General features: G+C 26.9%; 1 protein-coding gene across 4 annotated transcripts; it reads left to right on the forward strand.

Moving 5' to 3' along the window:
• Positions 1-7,877: 7,877 nt before the first annotated feature.
• On the forward strand, positions 7,878-25,259 carry LOC111043100 (equilibrative nucleoside transporter 1). 4 transcript variants are annotated; one of them, XM_022327925.1, is made up of 10 exons: positions 7,878-8,089; positions 8,157-8,307; positions 21,296-21,458; positions 21,775-21,856; positions 22,166-22,305; positions 23,062-23,440; positions 23,516-23,696; positions 23,768-23,889; positions 23,958-24,160; positions 24,591-25,259. In XM_022327925.1, exons 2-10 carry the CDS (start codon positions 8,178-8,180, stop codon positions 24,715-24,717), a joined length of 1,527 nt encoding a protein of 508 aa, XP_022183617.1. In that variant the 5' UTR covers positions 7,878-8,089; positions 8,157-8,177; the 3' UTR covers positions 24,718-25,259. The 4 variants fall into 4 exon arrangements, with proteins under 4 accessions (XP_022183617.1, XP_022183618.1, XP_022183619.1 ...); XM_022327926.1 differs by lacking the exons at positions 7,878-8,089; positions 8,157-8,307 and adding an exon at positions 17,459-17,585; XM_022327927.1 differs by lacking the exons at positions 7,878-8,089; positions 8,157-8,307 and adding an exon at positions 18,561-18,836.
• The last annotated feature ends 1,057 nt before the right edge of the window (positions 25,260-26,316 follow it).

Here is a 26,316-nt window from a genome sequence, read left to right on the forward strand (position 1 = left end):
TCATAATTCATACACAATGGATAGAGCCATGTCCATATCGACCTTGTTAACAATTTGAAGCACGTACCTAATATAAGCGACGATTATACGACGGAGATGCTGTATGTGTCCATGCTTCATTGCTAGAGGTGAACCGTCCCATATTTAGCTGTTTTTTGACATTTATTTTTTCATAAATGTACATTCAAGCATCGTCGTTTGAGAATTGAGGCTCGTCGCTTATAAACGCTTCAAGTTATTATTTTACTCAGAATAGTACCAGTGACACCGCCAATTGGCAATTGTACTACTGCAGGGAAAAAAAAATATTTATTTTTACTTATCTTATATAATTATTAGTTTCATTCAAGTAATTTGGTTCATTATGAGAATGTCAGTGGCATCAGTTATTATATTATTTATTATTTATTATATTATTATATTATTTCGTTGTGACTTGTGGCACTATCACGCACCAGTGGGTATCAATTATTTATTACTGGAGGAGCACTATTTTTATTTGCACTAACGCCACGCACTTTGCATATTAAAATATGCTCTTGGAAAGACGCGGTAATGTACTCACGTGGAAACAATATAAAATTAGAAGTCACGGTGTCAAGACGTGGTTAGGTGGTGTCTTACCTATCGGCTATTGGCCATTATAAATTATAGTATTTCCCAGTATGACTTGGACCTTGATATTATGATACATTGATACGATCATATTTTAGTTCTAAACTTGAGTCTGGTAGCCGGTAGGTACTTGGTTAAAATGATTAAATTAACAATCATCATTCGCGTGTGTCCTATATTATATATTTATGATTTATCTGTAGTATAAAGTATAATATAAGGTCTATATTGTTTTTAGTTATTATTAGGTTTATGATTTGTAGGTGTCTAGGTATTTCAATTGTTGATCTTGGTGGTTGGTGATTGGTGCTATTGTCCAATCCAGAGAACCTAATAGGTATTTAATTTATACGTACCTAAAGAAATAGCGCTTTACTGACTTACTGCGTATAAATATCTTGTTCATATTATATTATTATTTAATTAATATATTAAATACAGATAACTTATTCTCTACATCCATCGTTCACATTAATTGTGTGTTCTTAAATATTTAAATATTTGTTCTAACAAATCAGCGCTTAGCTATATTTTTTGATATTAGTATTTTTAAATTAATGACATAGGTAGGTACTTACCATAGTACCATAGTATCATAGCTTTAATCCAAAAAAATACTGTACGCATGGTTGAGTAACCAAATTAAGTGTCAATCGTTTATAGTTAAACACAAATTATGAATCGCATGTATAAAAATATTCAATAAATAATATCTTAACATTCTCAACTATTCTCGTGTATGTCAACTTATCTTGCAGGAATAGCGCGGATTAAAAAAAACTTAATGAAGAAGTACCTAGATCACGTGATCTAGATGGAAGAGTAGGTAATAATTAGGTTAGATATAATATTATTATATTTTGTTGTTATGAATGTATGATTAATGTTCTTCATTAAAATAATATCTACTTTTAGTCAATATAATTTCATATATTAGTCAACTATAGAATATAGGAAAATATTTAAGTTTTAATATCCTATTCAAATAAATAATAGATATAATCAATGGTAGATTCAAGGGAATAACACAAGTTACAAGTACCTAACATAAATTGTTTTGATTAGGTTTTAACAGAAAGTTATTTATTCTCAAAAGTTAATTGATAAAATATAGCCATATAGGTAGTTGAGTATTTTAGTGTACACGAAAGCTGATCAAGTGGGTGCCATAGGCGTCTTTACTTCAATATGGGTAGCGAGGGGTATAGCGATTGTTCCCCTTCAGTCCTCACCATTTTTTTATCCACCCAATACTCGTAGGCTTCTTTAAACCACATATAAATGAATAAAAGTATGTAAACTTTTTTTAAGTATAAATAGGTGGTGTACTAATATTGACTAACCCCAACTTTTACCTACATGACATAAAGTTTCGCCAATGGTTGACCACTTCACACCAAGCACCCTGTCTGAAACATGGTAAATTAAATTAAATTAATTTTATTCTATTTTTTAGAATATTTCTTACATTAAACCATAACTCACGTGTGCTTTAATTGTAAAACATTATACTTTAAAGATTGTATTAATATATACATGAACATAGAAAACTTTTGAGAAATCTTGTATTCAATTTTCAAATCTTAAGTATAAAATGAAAAACTATGGATTTCGACAAAGTTCGTCAAAACCACATTTTATAAATTTTTCAATTTTTGTATCTAAGAATTAAAAATTTAAAACAAGATTTAAAAAAAAAAAAATTATATGTAGCACTTACAGTAATATAGGCATTGGGCTGACAGGCGAATTTTCGCAAATTAAATCGGGACGTGTATACTAATTGGCCTTTTTAGATTATATACCTATATTTTTTATTGTTGGGACTTTTACCTATTTGGTATTTATAATTTTCTTCTTATAATAATGAAACCACAAAAGATTTTAAATTTTAATTCGTAGCTACGCAGACAATTTACCATATCTTCCCACATTTATAAATTATAACAATACATTGTATAAGACTATTAAGTTTAAGACCCAAAGCTAGTATTATGTTACAACTTTAAACTTATATCTTATTGTATTTAAAATTAACATGCCTGTTTCCACCAAAATTTAAACTGCCCCGATCTCACTCGTTAGTCGTTTCAATCAATATTAAAAATAGTTTGATTCCCGTTTACCTCAATTTACCTGATAAACCTAAAATAAACAACTAAAAATCATAGGCAATCATAGACCTATGAAAAAATGGACTGATAACCGAGACCGAGGTCCAGGGGACATGACAACATTGTTATAAAAAGATACTATACAACTTCAGTACCATTTGGAATTTATTCCCATTAGTAGATAGATAAAGATAAAGATAGATAGAGAATATATTAAGAAGTATATATGTAGACAATATTTATTCTTTCTTTAATTTTGATTTTACACGGGTTGCAGTATAAAATCTTTATCTTACTGTATGTCTGTATCTGTACAATTCACAGATACATGCACACGCACACATATATCATACAATGAATATTATAATGCATATTATAAAACCATGAAAAATGCATTTCAAATTAAAATATAGGTACTTTAAAAATAATAATTTATAACTTATAAGTATACAGCTATATAAAAATAATAAGCTGTTAAAATAATACTAGTTATTTATTATACTGCACTTCTGTAAGTACATGACAATTTCCTGCAAAAATATGGAATATTAGTGTAATGATTTTACCAAAGCATGTAATATATATATTGACGGAAACCAGAATCAAAGCTTTTTTTCTAATTTACGTAAACGATACATGTCTCTTATAAGTTATTAGTTATGTTTATGTCAAATACAAATTAGAAAAAACAATTAAATTATATCAAACTCCGAGTTTATCTTTGAAGTACCTATTGAGACTAGAGTACCATTTGTTGTCCCTTCTAACGAGAGACCGTGTCTTGTTTTTTTTTGTTATACTACAAATTTGCTTATTGAACTTCATGAACACAGATTTTAATTTTTTTTTAATGTTATAACATGGATTTATTAATTTCAGTTTTATAATTTGAAGATGATAACAAATAAAAACAAATAAAATTGATTATGAGAGTTTTTTTAATTTATTTAAATATACAAATTAATTGAGAGGTACGCATAGGCGGAACCCCATTAGTTGGGGGGGGGGGGGACTCAAGCCCCAGATTACTATATGCGAGTATGAAATAGTTATAACAGTTAACATAAATGTTTTCTTAACTATACATGTACTTATAAAACTAAAAAAGAGCAGGTAAGTCGCTCTGCTGTACTGGTGGGCCATTGGGTCTACAAGTGGGTCACTGTAATGGATGGTGTTAAATTTGAATTCAATGATTCACAATCATTGTTTACGAAAAATGATTCTCCGCGAAAACGATCTCTCAGCCTAATGTGACTTAGTATAATAGTATATTTGATGATATTATTGTGATTTAAGTAATTTATTTTACTATATAATAGGCATTAGTACTACATTAAGATAAATTCATTTTTGCAAAAATTGCATTTGAAAATACCTACCGGCCAGCGTTGCTTCCGGATGGATAACCACCGGGCTTTTTAGCAACATATCCTTACCATACATACACAAACACGTGTTTCAAGTGTTTCAACCCAGCCAACATCAACATGCTAGATAACCTGCTAAAATTATACAAAAAAAACTAAAGTCGTTAATCTTGGTTTAAATAAGTAATTTTATCCAAATTTGAAATTTGTAAGTACATTTTAAGTTTTAGTTAAAAATTAGTCATGAATGACTTATGTCTTGTAGTTGTATTGAATGTTGGTATTAAAATGTGATATAAATAACTAATAATCTAAATCGTTAGCCACTTCGTACATAGTTGGTACTTGGTTGAGGTTAAAGTTTCTTCACAGTGGATAGTGGATTCTAGAAAATGAGGCAGACCCACAGTACTAAAACCAGTATCCCACAATAGTTTAAAACGTTTAATCAGACCTCTTTTCTTGTAATGTTCTTGTTACACATTTACACCATAAATTGCTGATGTTGCTTGACCATTGGAATATCTTTTTTTGTAATATTTGATTTGATAAGTCGATAGTTAATACAAAACTGTAGGTACATATAACTACGGTATACATTTTGGGGGCTAATGGAAAAACCGATGAGGACTTCGCCTTTAGGCTTACTGCTTAGTAAATTCCAGATATCATTTTTATTATGTACTAGCTAAAAATAAAACTGGCGTTGCTTGGATAACAAATTTGATTTTTAAACTCCTTTTAGTTTTAACTCGCTGTGGAAGCAATGTATTTTTAAGTGTAAATCTTATAATTTATTAATTTATAGCCATCCCACCCGGCATTGCCCGTGAGACACGCTTGTGATGATACAAGCTGTATGTTTTCAGGTAGGCAATTCACCTATGGTGGATTGCAGACCCCGTGAGGTACATACGTAATATTAATTACGAATTTTATATTAATACGTTGAGTGCCAGCATTTATAAACAAAAATTTTATTCTTAAATCTCAAAATCCCTGTTTGAGCAACTCTCCGGGTTGGACCTAACTGGATATAATATTGTAAATCTAAATCATCCAGGGAACTACTAAAATACACACAAAAAATGTCACAAAAATCGGTCCTGCAGATTAGGAAGGCATAAAAGACATACAGACAAAAATAATTCATTTATACATCATATATGGACATAATGTGATAATTTATAAAAACATTTATTTTACTTATCAATACTATATTAATAAATAAGTAAATACTTCTTATACTATATTTTTTTGGAAGTTTAAAATAGGTAAACCACTGTTGCTTTCATACTAGGAGTAAAGCTATGGTAGAGTAGAACCAATATAGATAGAGTGTAGCTGTGGGTTACTAGCTATTACGGCTAACAACCATCATAAATTGATAAGTAATTATTTATTAATGTAAACATAATTTGTAAGCACTAATATTATCTTTACTACTATAATTTAAAATATAGGTTAGTAGCATAGACCTATTAACAAATTATTAATTAATAGGTCTGTGGACTATGGTTAGTGGGTAGTGGGTACTAGATAGCTATGTTATTTTATATGTATAAATGCTTTGAATTTATGTATTTTAAACTTTTATCTATTAACTGCATTTTTGTACCTATACAAAATGGGAAAATAATTATTGTTAATTAAATAGTGTTTAATACCAAATATTTTATCGATCAAATAATATTAACTTTCTAATTTAAAAAATGTTGAGCGGAACGATGAATGTATATTGATTACATGACGTGTTTATTTTTCAGTCATCACCGATATTGTTGAATTTTCACAAAAAACCTAAATACTTATTAAATACTTTACCTCATAAAAAAAATATACTTGCAACTAACAAATATATGCAACTTCCAGCGTCAATTTTTTTACGAGATTCCAAATAGAAGGGTGTTTATGACTTATCAACTTAGTAAATGTGTTATTGAAAAGTCAGATTGATTATAAATACGCTCGATAGTGTATTTTCATGGTCCTACATTCCAAATTCCAGGTAGAAAGAGAAGTGATACTTTTCAAAATTATAATTCATTACACCTTAGCCAATACGTCTGTATGTCCAATTTTCGTGTGTGGTATGTATATAGGGTTGCCATATTTGGCTAGGGTCTCGTCGGAGCGTTCTAAGAATTCTAGGATCGAGTATATAAAAATACTCAATTTTGAAACAAACATTTTCATTTTAATTTTAGTTTGCAAGCAAATACATTTGGTAGATTTCCTTTCGATCGGGATGTTATGTATAATATTTTCCGTCGAGAAAATGAAGCGACTGACTGGCAATTGTCGACTTATCGCAGTTATGCCGTGTGTCCGTGGCCTACGTTACTAAAAAATGTCATGAATTGATAACAGTAACGATTTCATTGGATTTTAATCATAAACGTTTAGTCTTAAAAGATTCTCAAAAGAACAAATAACAAGTTGAAAAAATTTTTTTTTTTTTCGATCATAATTCATGATGGGACATTTTAGTCTTTTATCGGGACGTCGGGATAAAGTCTCAATATCGGGACGGATGGCAGCCCTAGGTACGTACTTATGTTTGATCAAACTAATTAAATTGTACTTATATTTAAGTATATTTTCGTTGTTAAAATAAAAATAATGCTTTGTATGGTATTTAATTAAATCCTAACTTATTAAAAATTCATTAATTTTAATAACTATTTAAAAATAAATAATGTATCTCCTTTTGTTTCCTATTACCAATATTAGTACCTTTGGCACTATGAAGTATTATATTGATACCAGAACCAGTGGTTGAAGTGGCTCAAAACAATTGGAGGGATGCCCTTCATAATTTATATAGTTCTCATGTACCTATCGCTTGAACAGTTGTACAAAATAAGTAGAGGGATGAAAAATGCGAATTATAAAAAGTGGAGGTATGCCATCCCATCGTATCCCCCCACTTAAACCATTGATTGACACTATTATTAACTACAGCCTACAGGGATCTTTTAAACCCGTCACCCAATACTCAATAGTCTGTATTGTAATGACGACTTACTCCTCAACTCTCAAGTGTTCAGCTACTACTAACTAAAAGCCAAAAAATAATAACTACACTGGCCGAATCAAAACATAATTATAAATGTATTATATTACGTTAATTACATAATAATATAATATAGGTCCTACGTTGTACACCCATGGTTGAAATACTTCAACCATTAGTAAGTCAATAAACCATAATATTACGTAAGTACCTATCAAACGTAAACGTAACACGTAAGTATCAATGGTAAAATTTTATCGAATTATTGTGGGTCAATGGATCATGGATGGTGGACTGCAAGTGGATCTTATCTTTATTCTATAGTCAGTAGCCATTGCCCATTGGGTGGACACAGGGCAGCCGCTATAGGACGTCTGTGGGTCCGAGAGTCCGTGCTCTGTAATTCTGTATTTACTATTTCTGTAACCAAACTATGGTTACAAAATAATAAACACAAAGTTGTACCTATTAGCTTAAGGTTTAACCACGATTTATTTAAGAATAACGTAATTATTATCATTGTACTATATCCAGTGTACTATTCAGTATTCAATGATTGTCTATTTGTCTATTACGAACTGTAGAGGTGCGTCTTTACAGGGGCCTACTCCTACGCGACATCGTTGGTTCATGGAATAATCAAAATTATTTTGGAACCCGAACCGTGGTTTGTTTACAATTTAACCTCAACACGTGAAGAAGGTGCCATTTCAACATTTTTTTTATCTCCCACTCAGCTTCGTGTTTCAAGATTTAAATTCTAACAATATAAACGTCATTGTGAAGTTCAAACTCTAACTTCAGTCTTAAGTAAATACAATGTAATCGATATGAATTACATTTTGTTTTCAAGTACTTGCTACATTTCTACATTGAAATAAATCTGTTCTAATCTCGTCTCAGTTCACTAACGACTGTTTAGTGACTAGGTATACTCTGAAGTCTGATTTACTGTTCATTATTTTTCTCATAAGGTAAAACATTTATTTTTAATAACAGTAAAATAATATATTAATTTGTACATACAATCAATTTTAACAGGAACACAGAAATCATTTTAAAATGAGTTTAAGAACAAATACTAATGACCATCGGTTAAAAGCCAGTGGAGAAGATCACTTACTTCTGCAAGAAAATGTAGTCAAAAATGGAAATACTTTACTATCCATGAATTCAACCATGAATTCAAAAGGTTAATATGATTTTTACAGTTATATTTTTCTATGTTAATGTATTTTTTATTGTTACACTAAGCAGAAGAAAATTATTATTTTAAAAAGTTGTAAAATTCATAGTTTGTTATTGTAGGTTTTAGTTAATGTTCAGAATTTGTAGGATTTGCATAGTTTTCTGTATGCTCCCTAGTTATTATAAAAAAATAAACTTCATATAAGTATCGTTTAAAGTATAGGTATAATATATGTATTTTATGCTTTTGCGAAACTATTTTTAAGGACTATAATCTTTAGTATAAACATTTCAATAACTGAAAGATTACTCGTTTGGATTTTGAATTCGGTTCATAAAAATTTTCAAAAAAATGATCTACTAAATAATTAACATTAAAAAAAGGGTTCTCATTTGAAAAACAGAAGTTTGTATACCTATCATAATTTTTATATTTTTATACAGACTTTTGTCTTCCATATTAGATACAATATTAGGGATATTTAACAGTAATTTCACCCATAGTTTGCCTTTTTGGCTCCCATAACATCAGATCTCAAGTAATTTATTATTTTATTTTTAGTGTAGCATAAACAAGTTTTGCATACAAAAAATAAATTGTGATCTATTAAATGTGTTTAAGAACTGTGTTAAAACAAACAATTAGGTATGAATAAACATATTTAAACACTAGAAAGCTCCTCTAGGAAGGCTCGGAATTTTTATTTTGGCTAATAATTTATATTCCCCCCTCCACACACCACTTTTTTTACCAAGTAAATATTCTATGTTAAAATTTTTCTTAAGTCTTAAAAAATATATGATTATAATATATCTATATTTTAATTTTTAGTTATTAAGTATCACTGCACACGCCTACGATATTAGATAAAGGGTATTAATTTAAATATTCAATCATGTGAAATACAAATTTAGTTTATCATTTTCATAAAAAATGAATTATGTGACTTTTTATAAGTTTTGAAGGTAAAAACTATAGAGATAAGAAGCATCTAGTAGGTACATTCTTTACTGTTGCAGGTAAAGCAAGTATTTAATTTAATAACTATTTGCAAATGTGCTAGCATAAAAATTATACTGGTTGATAACAAAAATTACGTATTGCACTAAAAATGTACATTTTATACATATTAATGTTAGGTAGGTAGGTGTTCAAACAATAGTCATTTATTGACCTTTCTAAATCTTAATAAAGTACCAATTGAGATTCTATAATAGATAAACAGTATGAAATAACTCACCAGGAAAAAAATTGTACATTTTTAATACAAACATTTATCGCACTTTTGTTTTTATTTAATATATAAGATTTCCTTAAATGTTTGTATTAGAGTGATTTAACTATAAAATTATATAGTGTAGATAATAGATATTATAAACCACAGGATACACACTAATATACATGTCAAACTTTTTGATTAGTGCATTTTGTTGCTGTATTATGTTTCATTTTGTAATGTGAATCAAAAATTATGATTAGTGGTTACTAAATAATACTATAATGTTTAGTAACAATAGTGCGTTTGGTTATGAACAACTTCATGATAATGTTGTCCCTAAATTATTGCTGTAAATTTATGTGCTTCAAGGATTTTCAAAAGGATAACATACTCTTATAAATTAACCCTGTCTTACAACATTCAAAATAATTGTTTAAATAATTTTACACTATTATTTTTGAAATCAGAATGATCATATTTTAATTTTGAAGCAAGTTATGAACATTATAAAATGCAGTATATTATGTCTAAGACTCCAGATTCTTTGATTTTTATAACAACACTATTTAATAAATATTTGCTACAATCTATGAGTAAATAAAATATAAAAATAATGAACTCACTGCAATAGTGCAGTGTACAATTTACCTAATACTAAATAATTGTATTAAGAGAACGCCACACCCATTGTATCCATCTTAGAAACATACAACATGGCAAATTTTAAGTTCACAATAATACATTTTACTCTGAAAATTGGAGTGAATTGACATGTTATATAATTTAAAGGTAAGATTATTTAGGGTTTCTTGGAGAAATTTCTTGATATATTTATTAAGAAGCAAGCTATGACCTTTTTGAAACCGTACATTTGTTGTACATTTTAAAATGATCATAACTTATTAAAAAATAATAATATCAATAAAATCTTATCCCTAGTTAATAATCTTACCTTTGAATTTTATTGTGGTTCAATTCACTTTATATTCTGTCTCAAAAGAGGTTAATCAGTCAACCGACCAATTTACATCAATGCTGCTCATCTTCCACCAACTTCCTTGTGTTAGAGTGATCCTGTGGTTCTCTACATTACACTTGCATCATTCATGTTGATTCATTCAGTGATTGTTCTCTATTGAGACTGAGTATAACTATAAAAATACCAGTAAAATTAATTATTGTTAACGTTAAATTTGGTATGTTGTGTATTTGTAAGACTGAGACAACACATTGATACAATTACATAATATATTAAATATAACAGAACTTAAAATGGATTGATCTTGGTGTTTAAACATAAATTGGTTTAATTATTTTAACTTATAATGTCCTCATAATTTATTTGTTGAAAAATGTCACGTTTAATGCTAAGTAGTGCTAACACTTTGAGATTATTTTCGATTATGTTCGAAGCTGCTTTTAATCAACTTCACTTTTGAAAATCATTTTTCTCCAGGTTAGGTTAGGTTGTTAATTACCATAACTGACAGGTACATTTTTAAAGCTACTTTGATATAAGGGAATCTTCAATGTTTTAATTCTAAGAGCAGTTTTTTATATATATCTCCTGTGGTATAACTTTTTCATTTTCTTCGTCATTTTTTTGAAACTTGATAGAAAACCTTGAATTGAATAAATTAATTTCTCAATTGATCATCCACATTATTGTTATATGTTTCTATTTAGTTTTGTTTTGTTAATGGTACAATATTATGTTTTCATTAGAAAGTGTATCTAACTGGCCGAGAAACCCGAAAGCGATTATCAACTAGTTTGTATACCTCAAGCTTCTGTTGCATTCAAGTTGGCTGTTAGGAGAAGGAATATTATGTAAACTGTGGAGGCCTGCTTCTAACTTTGGCATTTTATTAGTCGCTACATTTTCACAATTTTTTATAGACATTTGAAGACAAATGTTGACAATATTTGGATATTTAAACAAAAAATAACAATTTTAGTGATTTGTTTTACTTCAAAAAATATTAACCTTAAAACTTTAAACTTTTCGCTATTTTGTATATTATTATTTTTTCAAGCAGTGAAATTTTTAAAATATTTAGATTTTGAAAGTTATTTTCTATATTTAATAACATGAACCTATTTTCACCATTCTACGGTACTTTGTTTTTTACTTATATATTAAGTTATAAGCTATAAGACCACAAATTCAGCTATCAAGTTTTTTTTTTAAACATTTATTTTGAAAATCATTTTATTTGTAAGGGTATTTTTACAATAACAATATGTGATGCCGGTATATTTTATACACGAATTTGTTGATTTTAAGAAGCTACGTAACAATAATAAGTAATTTCTGATCTATATGTTTTTGACTTTATTTTTTTATTATTTTTTTTTTTTTAGTAGGTCTACACCAGTTTCTCTTAAACCATCTCGGTCTCAGATATAAAACCAAATTTTAAAACTATTCAATTATTCAAACCACTAAAAAGTTCTATGCTTCACATTGAAAATATTAAAAGTAAATTTATATTATAAAATTGATTTAATTATAGTTATGCTGATATCTAAGGGACTATTATTAGCTCACTATTGATTCGTTAAATGTTTAGTGATTGTTTTTGCAACCAGGCATTAGTATTTTTAATAACTAAACAATATTTGTTTTTTAATATTTTTAAATAAACAAAATTAAACAAAAAATTATTATGTTTAAACATATCGTGATAAACAATAATCATGAACAATGTTTTAAAAACATTTTTTGGATTATGATTGAAAAATTAGGGCTGAGTTGGAGTTAGAGACAAGGGTTCCTAAAGTTATTAGCAGTATGATAAAGTTGATTACTTTTTTTTTACTATAAAATTGTATTTATGATTGTATGCAATAGATTCAAAATGTGATTGTACTAAAGAATGGGCTACGAATGATTGTGTGGGATTAGCCCTATTGATGCATATTGGCCTGCTCCTCTCGGGTCAGTTTCCTCTATAATTTGTGCCACTAAGCATTACACTATTACTCAATTAATTACAATACAATAAATAATTGTTTTCAATTATTGCCTCAAATATAGGCGACCCACGCGGTGTAGCTACTCCCCGAACTATGTCAAATTTCTTAAACCTACCGATTGAAAAACGAAGGAATAATGGTTAATAACATTGAAGTTTTCTGATGAGTTTCTTAAACTGTGTGAACCGCAGCGTTTGTTACTGAAACAGCTATATGTGGATGGTTGCGTTTCCGTCGTGGATAAAAACTCAGGAGTGAGCGGATCACATATTCACATCCGTCATATATAATACTCAAATTTACAACAACGAAAAACACTATGGCGTACGAAACGCGGTGGAAAACGTCGTGTGTAGCTCCTACATGGCGCTTAACCTGTTATAATCATTTTTCATTTCTATATGGGGTTCGGGACTTGCTTTTGCGTTATTGTAACTAGAGACTTTTAAGATATGTATAGTATTCTAGGTATGATATTAATTTGTCTTATGTAGCGGTGAGTAAGTTTTACTTACAATATTATAATAATCTTTTTTAACAATTATTATTATCATATTAGAATATATTTTAATATAAATAAGCTACATGATAAATTGTTTTTCTTTTATTTTGGAGAATTTTCGGTACTTAGGATACGTAATAGTGCTAATACTTACATGTAAATAACTATTTAAAACGTTTTTAGAGCAATAATTCAATTGAACCTTGAAGTAATTTTTAAAAATTATTAATTACCTATTTGTACCTAGTTACTGATTAGTGTATGTACATCTACGGACTAATTAATTTAAAGTTAAATTGTTAGGTACGGGGTCTTAAAATTATAAAACATAACCATGTCTTAATAGTGTTGTAAACACTAACCTGTAAGTCATTTTAAGTAAGTATGTTCATAAATTTATATTTCGCTATTTTTGTATTTTTTTAACGTGATTTCCAATCACTTTTAAATCATGCATATTTGTTACCTGTAAATTCAATAAGGTCGTCTTACATTTTTAAAATAAGATTATTATCAGCAAAAATTACAAAAACCAAATTTAGTATATTACTTTTAGATTCTGAGAGGAGCGATGAATGTATTGATTTTACAATGATGTGTGTTTTATATTTATTTATTTATTTATTTTTTTGTGTCTGTCATCACGGTTTCTTGCAGGAAAAGTGGTTCGATTTTCTTCAACAGCAACTTTTCTGGTAGGAAAGTGAATTTTGTTGGTGCATTCGGGAGGTCAAAATTTACAATTCCTAATAGTTTACAAAAATTAGGGAAAAACGGGAATTTTTATGCAAAACCAGTTTTCGGAAAAATCGATTTTGGTTTTTAGTGTAACTCTAAAAAAATGTGAATTTATGGGTAAAAATGTTCACTGAATATTTCTGTTAACATTTTCTATACAGTATCAAATTTTCAAAGTATTTTTACTTGTTTTATTATTATATGATTTTTGCTCGGTCAAAATACTTGTAAATGTAATAAAATGTTCCTGTTGTTGTTAGTGCAAATTAAATAAAAAGTTGATCGTATATCATCAATTGTAATGACTTATGAGCATTTAAACTTAGAATTTGGCCAAAATTCGTAAAAATCATGAAAATTAGCTAATTATATTTAGTTAGAAATTCATAAAAAATTTTCTTTTTATATCTAAGATTTGCAAGAACTGCACATTTGTTTTTCTTCTTTCGTCACGAAGTATCGGTATGCAAGACGGGTGGCCGATGGCGAATCTGTTGATATTTACCTTATCCCTTCTGTTCATTGGGAGGTTAGACTATCTGAAGATATATTGTTTTTGATTTTTCTTAATATAGTGTTCTGCTAGACTGCAATGGTTTTCAAACTGGGTGTGCCCTGGTTTTTCTATAAATTTCCCATTACTTTGAACTTTTCATCTAAAAAAAAGGTCAGTGTGCCGTGTATAATACAAGTTTGAAAACCACTGTGCTAGAGCCAGTGTGCCTACCATTTGATTTTGATTTTGAATGAGTTCTATAATTTGGTTTTTTAAATCTGCACTAAGTTATTATATTAAGTTTTGGGGTATCTGTGGATTTACTGCTTTCGTGAGTTCTTGATATGCCTTTTCGTTCTCTTGATGTGTCCAGGAATTCAGATTAGAGATTATGTTGATACCTCTGCTTCTATATTACCTACCCATTATTATTTTCCGGACGAGTTATACAACAATATAACAAATAAAAATTGATACCTCTTGAATTGCATTATACATGGGTACATGTTATTCTGCTATAACTTAATGATTTAGGAATCCTACTGAATATTGATCTACTGTAATATTTACAATATTTTCTTATATATATATATATATTTATATGGATAAATCGTAAGTATACATGTATTTTGTATATAAATATGGAATACCTGACGAAAAATCGAGGAACAAAGAGTATACGTTTTGAAAAAGCTGGACAAAAAGTCCGAAAATATAAAATATTCTATTAAATTTTCAATAACAAATATGTATAATAAATTGTATGGGTACCTATGTATAGTTAATATTAGTTTAAAAAGTGTAATTCAACTTAGTTTTATTTTGTACATTATAATACCTATATTATGTTTTTGATTATTAATATAATTATAAATAAAAATTTAGTGTAATCTTGTGAATTTTCGGAGTTACTTTCTGACAATAAAAATGTACTCGGACTTTTTGTCCAACGATAAGAATATAAGCCCCAACTTTTTGTCCATGGGCCCGATTACCATTAGTATATGTATAAATGCACGATGTATCTATTACGAAATATGATCTACCGCGTTATTATGTAATACGTCGTTTATTCAAACAACTATTGATTGTGAAGAAACTATTATTATAAAACACAAAACTATTTCTTACCCAAGTGGAGGTACTCTAATAATACTTAACTTATAAAATTAACTATAAATAATAGAACCAGTTCTATTATAGTACTTGTTTAAATTTCGATTTTTTTTTAGTCATGTAATTTGCTGGTTTAGTGATTTTAATTTTGAAGTATGTAAATACTATACAGCTTGTCAACTAGAAGTCTTACTATGACCGTGGGCGTGTTGCAATAGGTACAGTTATTTTTCAAATATAACGTACACACATTACTATATATTTATTAATTATGAGTAGGGCTGGGATTTCGATGCACTTTGCATTGTTTTTCAAAGCTTACTGTGCAATGCTCGTCTTGTCACAAATTTGTTTTATGTACACTTGAATGAGAATAAGAAAGTTTATTTTGCATTTTTTGGCATTTTTTAGTTTTTAGGTCATTTTCTTAATTTTTTAGGGCATTTTAGAATTTTTGGAGCATTTTTTGAGTTTTTGGAAACCAAGTGTATGAATTTGAAATTTTATTTGAAGATTTTAAGATTTTTACACCAACATGGTTTTTAAATAAAAATAACAGATTATAAGTAGGTACTCGTAATTCGTATTATATTATCGGACAATCAACTTTTTTTTTAGATTTATACTAAAACTATGTATTTACAATTTACACTTGTAATAGATTTTTATAATGCATTTTTTAAAACTTTTTATTGTAATTTATACTAAAATTATTAAAAATAAAAAAATTTGTAGATCATAAAAGCATTTTTTTTAGGGCATTTTTCGGGGTTTCTTAGGGCATTATTTAGAGTTTTTAGGTCATAAAAGCATTTTTTTTAGGACATTTTTCTGGTTTTTTTAGAGCATTAAAATCTCAGCCCTAATTATGAGCATTATACACATTTCACTTGTATATTATTTTTGTTAAAAAAATAATACAAACAGTATTAAATAAAATCAAATTTGAATGGATACATTTACTTTAATTACTACAGGAGGTTTTGAAAAATGCGACATCGGGTCCGTTAAAATTTTAAATGTTCAGTAATGTTTAATACATTGACTCATTGATACGAACCAACAGTATTTTAAAACATTTGGTATGAGATACCAAAATTGTATAGATATGATCTATAAAAACGTATAGGTCTTAAACAGTATGCGTATACTCGTATATTATGTGTACCATGTAGTTCAAAATACGATTACCCTGATATAGAATAATGGAATTTAAGTGTACTTCAGTAATTGATACATTATGGTTTTTATGTATTGTACGGTTCGTTTTATTTTTTATTCAATTTTTCTTCGGATAACATCTGTGAATCAAAAAAAAAAGAACCATGATATTTCGGCTTACATTTACTTGAGCTAAGTCGATGGTTGTCGATTAAGGTTTCGATGTAAATATGTAATACGATTATGACTATTGGCATAATTATTATGCTCTTTCAGCAATACAGGAAATATATAAAATAATTAAATTACACTTTATGATTGCACCACAGGGCATATAATATGTATTGGCTTGCTAGTTAGTAGTTCTGCTACCTAAGTCAATTGATTTCGTATATTTTTCGACAATTAGTTGGGTTGATAGTTTATTCAAACACTCGCCTATATAACTATATATTTTTGCAGTACACGTGTGTAATGTTGTAACTTGTAAGTACAAAATACATATTATTTTATTATCTAGATGAAAAAGAAACCGGATTCGTCATTTATCACTATTGATATTCGAGGTTGATAATGCAGTTTCTATGTTTATTGTTACCTTCCTATTTAAAATTCCAGTCATAATCAAGGCTGACAATGGTTATACCATGACTATACTAATAAATTGTCTAAATTATATTTTACTGAAAACTATACCAACTTTATTTTTCCTTTCTTAACATCAATCAAATATTTCAGTTAGTTTAAAAATAAGATAACGTTTTTAGGTAGGTAAATAATTACATTTTTATTCTCATTTACCTTGTGTTAGTTATATCCTAAATTCCTGGAGAGTTTGGTTAGTGGTATTTAAAAAATAAATATAGGTATACAGGTTACAACATTTGCTAATGGAATTATAAGTTGTTTGGTGACAATCATTATACTTTACTGCTTTCTACGAGGCAGATGTGTCAGTGTGTAAATAACCAAAACATGTTTAATACTATATGCCTATAAAATAAATCAGTGTATTTTTTATCTTATGTTTTGAATAAAAACTTGACTGCATTTTTCTAAAATATAAAGAAGTGAGTAACAACAATATCAATGTTTTTTTTATTAAATTAGTATAATTTTTAAACAAGATATCCATTAAGGTAATAAAGTATTTATTATTTATAACATGTGTAGCCCGATTTCATTATTGATGAAATTAAAATAGGGCTATACTTACAAATTAAAATACGGGGTGGTCCATTTAATATAATAGACTCGTTATTATAAAAAAATAATTACGTTTAAACGCTTTGGAGAATATTTTTTTTTTGCATAAATTTGTTAAAAACCACATTTGCAATGACATTACTCATTTTTGATTTCACATCCCTAAGCATAATAGTATGTAGCATATTTTGATTTATAAAAATCAAATTTTGGACATGTAGTTAATTAGTTAAAAGTATTTAAAGTTAAGATGAGCAGAATCTTATTATTTAATATTTATAATAATTACCTAGATGCATGGAACACTAATAAATAAATACATATATATATATTATAATAAATTATTTTATTTCAGTTAATTTTGACTGCATTGCTTGCATAAAAATGGTACGATATTTTATTTCAGTTAATTAATATATTATAGTAAATCCTAAAAAAAATGAACTATTAATTTGTAACAAATTTTATATATTTTTTACGTATTTAATATTATTATTATACTACGGAGATTTGTATGTGTATTTTAATCAAGCCAAGTAGTAATTTTTTTATGAAATTAAAAACCTTAGGAATACTTTTAGGTCAAACCAATTAGGTATCAAAACAAATTTAAATAAATATATTAGAATATTACTTTATATTTGTATGAGCAATATAAATTAGGAGTTTCGTCGTGATGGTAATTTTCTCATAAAATTATTTTATTCTATATTATGTAATAATAACGAAAATTGATACTTCATTATTTATTTATCAATTATCAGCTACGCATGTATAAATTATAAATTATATTAAATATTTATTTCTTGTTATAAGTTAGTAATAGTTACATATTTGTAGAGACGGCGGACGGTCAACACTATATTAAATTATCTTTATCAACGCTTGCCGCAATATTTAATATATTAACAAATAAATGCTGGGCCGCCTACTACTTATTAGCCAAATACAATTTGCGATAGAGTTAGTTTAGTTCCATTTTCTGTAACGGCAGATACACGTGGAATCTGGAACTCCAATATTTTTATCCGTCTCTGTGCAAGATAGTGTTGAGTTTTATTTATTTTTAAATTTAGTGTTATTTCTGTTTTTTAACTAAAAACAAAAAAAAAATCGTGAGTAGCTTATATTATTTTTTGGTAATTATGAATAGTATTGAATCTATATTTTACTGGTATCTTTAACATTTAACACAAATTATATGTCAACGTTTTTTAAAAATTTTATTTTTACATGCTTTAATCTTAATAAAAAAATGTTTGAAAAAATATTTTTTTTATTATTATCTGTGTTCCATCTTTTTAATTTTTAATTTTTGAATGACTAACATACATTTTTAGTTTCATATTCCTAAGTGATATACCTATGAATCGAACATAAGTAACTACTAAGTTGGGTATACATAATATTATGTATTTAAATTTTAAAGTTTAGATTGTGGAATGGCATCATAGGAACCTTGCAAAATGTTAATCCACTTAATGAGGGTTCACCAAAGCTTTATTATTTATTAAGTTCTAACTACTCGTTTTATAAATGTAAATTCTCAGAAAAATATTCTGCTGAAGAACATTAAATTAAATGTGTATGTTGTCATTTTAAAGAAGTACGTACTTTAAAAATAGAAATTAGAATTTTTGTCGAACGTAAATATTTATCAAGAATTGAGATAATGAATTTTTACTGTTTCAAAGAATTGCCCCATATCCACCTAGTAATACCAGTTTATAATATCTTATACTAAAGTCGCCCATCAAACTATTCGAATTATTATTGTTAAATTTTGCAACAAATATAAATAGCATTCAGTCAATAAAGTATTTCATAATTTGTAGGTACTGTTCTAAGAATTTAATATTATATTGCTTAGATCTTGATAAAAAAATTTAGGTATGTCTGCAATAAGTCTTATCACGTTTTCTGCGCATCTGGTTCAAATATGAATGTGTTTTCTATGATTTGTATAATGGGACTTGCACGTGCGTTAGCCGTTTACAAAATATGTGCTTTGATATTCTTACATTCCTTTAATGATTATTTAGTCATAAGTTAACAAAAATTTTAATAATATAAAAATGTTAAGATAACCACTATAATTAAGACAATTAAGTAGTTAAAACACAATTCATATTTTCGAAGTGACTAGAAACTCCGAACGCTTCTCGCCATTCGGAAAAACGCATAGTGAATCAAAATATTTTATTGTGCAATATTTAACTAGGCACAACAAATATTTCTAAATACCGCTCCTAACCATGATAAACATTGATAAATTGATGTTTGAATTGTAAATAGCTAGAAACGAATAAAATACCGAATATCCTAAATCCTAATTGCAACTTAATTCTGCGTAACAAGTAAAAACCGTTAAGAAGTTATTATTAACTACCAACTTAATTTTGTACATTTTCTAGTTTTTTGGATTATTTAAAAAAATTATTATCACCCAGCATTTTATTTCAATAATATAATGATCAATCGTTTAAATAAAATGTGATGATTATTCGAATTGGAATAAGGAGTGCTTAACAATGTGAAGCGCTGTGGTTTTATGAAACTATGTAATAGAGAACCAGATTGACCCTTAATTGAATTCCACATTCCAAACAATATCCCTCCTCAATAAATTCTTTTCAAGTATCGTGACCTTCAACATATATAGTTTTATACTCGCTTTTTGTTTGGTTGTATTTTTGATTTAACACGATGGTCCTATGGTTGCGTTTTGTTTGATTCAGTCTTATTATTTTTTGTAAGTATAAACATTTTTTATAACATGTAAATATACAACGGATTTATGTTTATAATTTTACAATGCATTCATTTTAAATATTATGATTTGTCAAAGACAATATTATTTTAAAATCGTTTAACAGTTAAAAAATCAACAAAAATTAACATCACTAACACTAATAAATTCACATTTTATACTTCTCATAGATATTAAGTTGCAATTTATAATCGTTTTTATGGGTTCTAAACTAATACAAACAAATAATTGTATAATTAGTTTTAAATAGTTCTATTTTTATTTCACAGTGAGGTAAAACACAATATGTAATATCAATGATACATATTGTTTTTGAGGTAGTGAGTATATATTCCCAAGTTAGCTACTAAACTTTTGTGTCTTAATTCATAATTGCATTAGTAACATTTCCTAACTTCATAACAATATATTACATAACATTACATTTAAATATCAAATTCATAAAATGAATTGTATGTTTTTGTTTGCAATATTTGTTTATTACTTTCATCTTTTAAAAATAAAAATAAATTAATAGCCTATTTTAAATGACTTAACGCCCAAAATATGTATGAGATACATACAGTAACAGACATATTTTAGAGATCACTTAATTATTTTAATTCTGTAATGTATATTTTTTATCATAATTTATATTGTATTATTGACATTAAGGTAAATACCTAGTAATATTATAATATATAGTATATAGTTGATAAAATATTTTTTTTAATCAGTGAAGCAATAATAACCATGTATTGAAATAAAATTAATTATCTCATTTATTCATTTTACTTATGCAAATTGTAAATTTTTTTTTTTTAGTGCAACCAACTAAACATAATTCATTTACAAGTGTTGCTTCTGAGCAAGTACCAGTACGTTTGACTCCAGCTTGGGAAGAAAATAATTTACCGAACGACGAACTTAACTTTAAAACATTCAGTATGGATGATGCCGTGTTAGAGACTGACCCTCCAAAAGACAGGCAAGTTAAAATTGTATATATCTGTGATATTTCTATTTACATTGTGAATGGTACTTAATTATTTATTATGTAATTTACTATTTATCATCATACTTATTCAAAACAGTCACGACACTTTCTATACTTAGGTTTATTTGTAGAAACTTTTTATTTTAGATTCTTATTAAACTTAATAGTATTATTAAAATGCTAGTGATAAAAACAATTTTAAAATTATACTCTTTGCGTTATTGTTTTTATAAGTTTAGATGATAACTACATATATTATTTTAAATAAATAATAATAATATTGTTTATTTCTTATTTCTTGTTTTAGATGGAATATTGTGTATTTGATCTTAGTTCTACACGGAATAGGAATATTAATGCCTTGGAATATGTTTATAAATGCTAAATCTGTAAGTGGAAATTTAGTGCTAAAATTAAAAGTGTATTTATTATTACATTCAAAAAGTTATAATATCTGTACTGGTTTGCAAGGACTGTTAAATTATTTAAGGGAGTTCAAAACATTTAATGGACATGTTTGCAACCTGGTATTATTGTATTTAAAATATATTACTCTTATGCTCGGTTGCATAAACATTAATGATACATAGTATTAATACTCTTAAAGAAAAGTTATGTACTTACTATAAAACAGTTTAAAATTTACTTCCGATGAAAAAATTGAAGTGACAAATGTACATGTTATTTTTGTTTTTAAGTATTTCGTGGATTACAAGTTGGGGAATGAATATTTAGGTCAAGATCTGCATTATGCATCCATTTTCATGGCTTACTTGACTATTGGGTCACAGCTACCTAGTCTTCTATTCAATTGGCTCAACATATTTTGTCCAATAGGGTAAGTTTAAATGTACATATAAATATTGTTATGTCAGAGGTCCTAATATATAGCATGTATTATTAATTATAAATATGGTAGGATTTATGATTATGTGTAATGTAGTTAGCAAATGGCCAGAGGTTATCATATTTTATTATTTAAAAACATTTAATATAGATAAAAAAAATTAATTAATTCAAAATAAATATGGTTCAACATATAATCAAATCTTAGATATAACTTTTAATTAAAATATTTACAATGTCTAAACACTTATGTATTGTTATAGTAATTTAACAAATTAAAATAATTATTTGATAATAATAATAGTTAAATACTTAATATAGAAAAATGGTTAAACTGTCATCAGGTATGACTAGTATTTTAGATACAAGTTTTATATATAATCTATGATCCACCCTATAGACAACCCTCCAATCAATTGCCTTTTCTAAGATAAATGTTGTAATGAAGAATATGTATTTGTTAATACTTAAAATGTTGCTAACTTATAGTATATAATTTTCAATTAATGTAATGACCAGGTTTTAGTGTGTAAAACACCAAAACAATTTTAATATTATAATAAAATTATTCTAATATTTTAAGTAAGAAATAATTAAAAATAATAGTTTAAAACCGAAAATAACAAATTATAATAAGTGACCAAATATGTGTACAATTACTACAACTTCTCAATAAATCAGGAATACTTAATGCAAATCAAATATTTATTATGTATGTATATTAAATTGTTAATAATTTTATTTTCAGCGGCAAATTGACAACTCGAATTGTATGGTCTATTCTTACTGAGGTACTTTGTTTTGTTTTTACTGTTGCGTTGGTCATGATTAATACCTCTCAAATACCAGCTCTATTTTTCTGGTCAACTCTGGGCAGTATAGTATTATTAAATATGGCAAATGGTATTTACAACAATTCTGTTTTTGGAATGGCAGCAAAACTCCCCACAAAATATATTGGAGCTGTAGTTCTTGGTACAAATTTAAGTGGTACATTTACATCTATTGCTAACATTGCGTCAATTTCAATTACTCCAGATGCTCGAACTGCTGCTATATATTATTTTACCACTGCACTTTTTGTGTTGCTTGCCTGTTTTGATACATATTTTGCATTGCCATTAAATGTAAGTAGTTTTTTACTTTTGAGTATGAATATGCAAACAAAATATATCTATTTATTTGTGTATGTATGCTTGTAGAGATTTTATAAGTACCATGAACTCATTTATCAACGACAAATTGAAAATCAAGATTCTAAACAAGGTGGAGAAAATGATAAAGTTCCTTATTGGCGTATTTTTAAACAAGCCAGTCCACAATTACTTAATGTATTTTTTGTATTCTTTGTGACTCTTTCAATATTTCCAGCAGTTCATTCAGGTATAACTTATTTTGTTAAACAAACCATACTATAAAATACTTAAAATTATGTAACTACTTCTATGTTGCAGATATTAAAAAGTCAAATAAAGATTTTATTTTTGGAGATACATATTATACCAGTGTAATGTGTTTTTTGACATTCAATGTATGCGCACTTTTTGGAACATATCTTTCTACATTGGTTTCATGGGTAAATATTAATAAAATTTAACATAAATAATTGATTAAATTTAATATTATTCATTTATTTTGTTTTAGCCAAAGCCAAAATGGCTTTTTATTCCTGTGGTACTAAGAGTTATTCTTATTCCATTATTTTTGATTTGTAATTACCACCCAATTGGTGTTACAAGAGTAATGCCAGTCTTAATAGAAAATGATTATGTATTTTGGGCATTAGGAGCAATCCTTGGATTATCTAGTGGTTATTACAGTTCTGTAGCGATGATGTATACCCCAAGGTAAAAATAATTGCTTATATTGCTTAACTATATTTAATATCAAACAATATTTGTCTTTTAGTATTGACTAAATTTTAATTAATTAAAACTATTATATAGCTAATAATACAGATTGAGGAATAGACGGTCATTTTTTATTAAGTGTATTCATATGTGACATGTTAGATTCTCAGATACGATGAATGTCTACTGTCACAGATGTTGTCAACCACTTGTTTCTATATTAATTGCACAAGCCTATGAAATAACAATTGATGACAATTAAATTACTATCTCTTATACCTTATGGTATAAATCGCGATTTCTCAGTCTAGCTGAGGAGCTCACTTATTAAAACTTATCTAATAACTTAATACAACTCTCATAAAAAGTTCTATCATCTGTATTATGTTTACAATAATTATATACTGATAAAATATGTTACTTTTAGCTGTGTTGAACCAAGGTACAGTGGCGTTGCAGGTATGTTTGGAGCTGCTATGCTGCTCACTGGAATTTGTAGCGGGATACTCTTCGGAATGATAACACCATTTATAGTACATCATGTATCTATATAAAAATGTTTAAAAATCGACCTATTCTTATGCATATTGTATTTAAACAAATCAGACATTGATAATAAGTATGTTAATTTAATATAGATACAGGCGCGGATCGAAATAATTTTTTTAGGAAGAGAGTCAACTTAAACAGCCCAATATTATTTACCTACTTCTCTTATCATCCATAATAATATAAAATATTCAAATAATAATGTTTGATCGATGTTTTTGATGGACAATCGTCATACATTTTTAGATATGTGCCTGTATTTAGGTGTTACAGAAATGTTAACTGAATGAGAAATTAAAGATTTAATGTGAAGTATGTTGTATGATAAATCCCTGATCTCTTATTCATTACATTTTTCCGAAACAACCTGTATTAGTTGCTCAATTATATTAAATATCATACTTTATATTTTATAACCTAATTTATGATTTGAGCAAGTGAAATTGCAATAATTATATTATATAAGTTTTTAAGTTTAATTTCACAAAAACCTAGTACTAGAATATGTACACAAGACTTAAAAAAAAAAAAAATGTTTGTGTTTCGAGTAAAATATTTTCTTCAGAGATATTAAAATTAAAACCTTACATTTTTTTTTTTTCATGAATTACTTATTTTAATTGGAGTATTTTATAATTGCATTTTTATTGTTACAAAGTAGCTTCAGTTATTATGAAGAATTTAAAAAAAAAATATTATAAATGTATTTTAATTTTAAATACTATAATGAAGTATTTTGTATTAGTTTGAATAAATTTTTTTTTTTTTTTATCACATTTGTAAATAACTAAAATTATTATTGGAATAATTACTATTTATCATGGACTACATAGAATTATAATGGAGTTATTCAAATATTTATTCATAATGAATATTTTTGTAAGTATTATAAACATTAAAAATCTTAATTATTGTTAAAATTTGCATTTTTTGATGCAAGTTAGTTTATTATTAAAATACAATACAATTTTATAACTGATTTATAAATGTCAACTTTAAATTGTGTTAACTTAATATTTAATAATATTAAAATTTATGTTAAAATATAAATTTAATTTATGTGCTCTATTAGAAATTAGTTTTGCTTAAACCAATGGGTTGTAAACTTAATATATTTAGTGATTATCTTATTTTTATTATGATGATACTGATCTTATAGAAAAAAAGATTAGTATGCATTAAATAGAAAACAATTACTTAAACCCATTGTGATTCAATTTGTATTACATGAATAAAATAATATAACATTGCTTAAATTACTTCAAATATATTTTATTATATTTTAACATTGTTATTACTTATTATCAAGGTTTTGGGACTTATAGCATTTGCATACTTTTATTATTTCTTGTAAAATGTAGCAGAGTACGAAATAAATTAATTTCTCAATGTACCAAATCTAAAATTTGAATGTGCATATTTTTGCATATTTCATACATTTTGTAGGAAACTGCTTATTGCTTAATTTGCATATTTTGGAAAATTTTTCGAAATTTCACCCGATCTAAAAAAAAAAAATAATAGTAATGCAGCTTATTCGCGGTCTTATATACCTATTCACTATATGCAACACAACTCCTTATAATTTTTATGGTTTGAAAATA

Source organism: Myzus persicae, unplaced genomic scaffold, assembly GCF_001856785.1.
Source record: "Myzus persicae strain clone G006 unplaced genomic scaffold, MPER_G0061.0, whole genome shotgun sequence".
In the NCBI taxonomy this organism is placed as follows: Eukaryota; Metazoa; Arthropoda; class Insecta; order Hemiptera; family Aphididae; genus Myzus; species Myzus persicae.

Bases quoted from the DNA above. Each gene is read 5' to 3' on its own strand.
- LOC111043100 (XM_022327925.1), top strand. From the start codon at position 8,178: ATGAGTTTAAGAACAAATACTAATGACCATCGGTTAAAAGCCAGTGGA. The intron at 8,308-21,295 runs GTTAATATGATT...TTTTTTTTTTAG, and splicing joins TTCAACCATGAATTCAAAAG to TGCAACCAACTAAACATAAT. The intron at 21,857-22,165 runs GTAAGTGGAAAT...TTTGTTTTTAAG, and splicing joins TGTTTATAAATGCTAAATCT to TATTTCGTGGATTACAAGTT.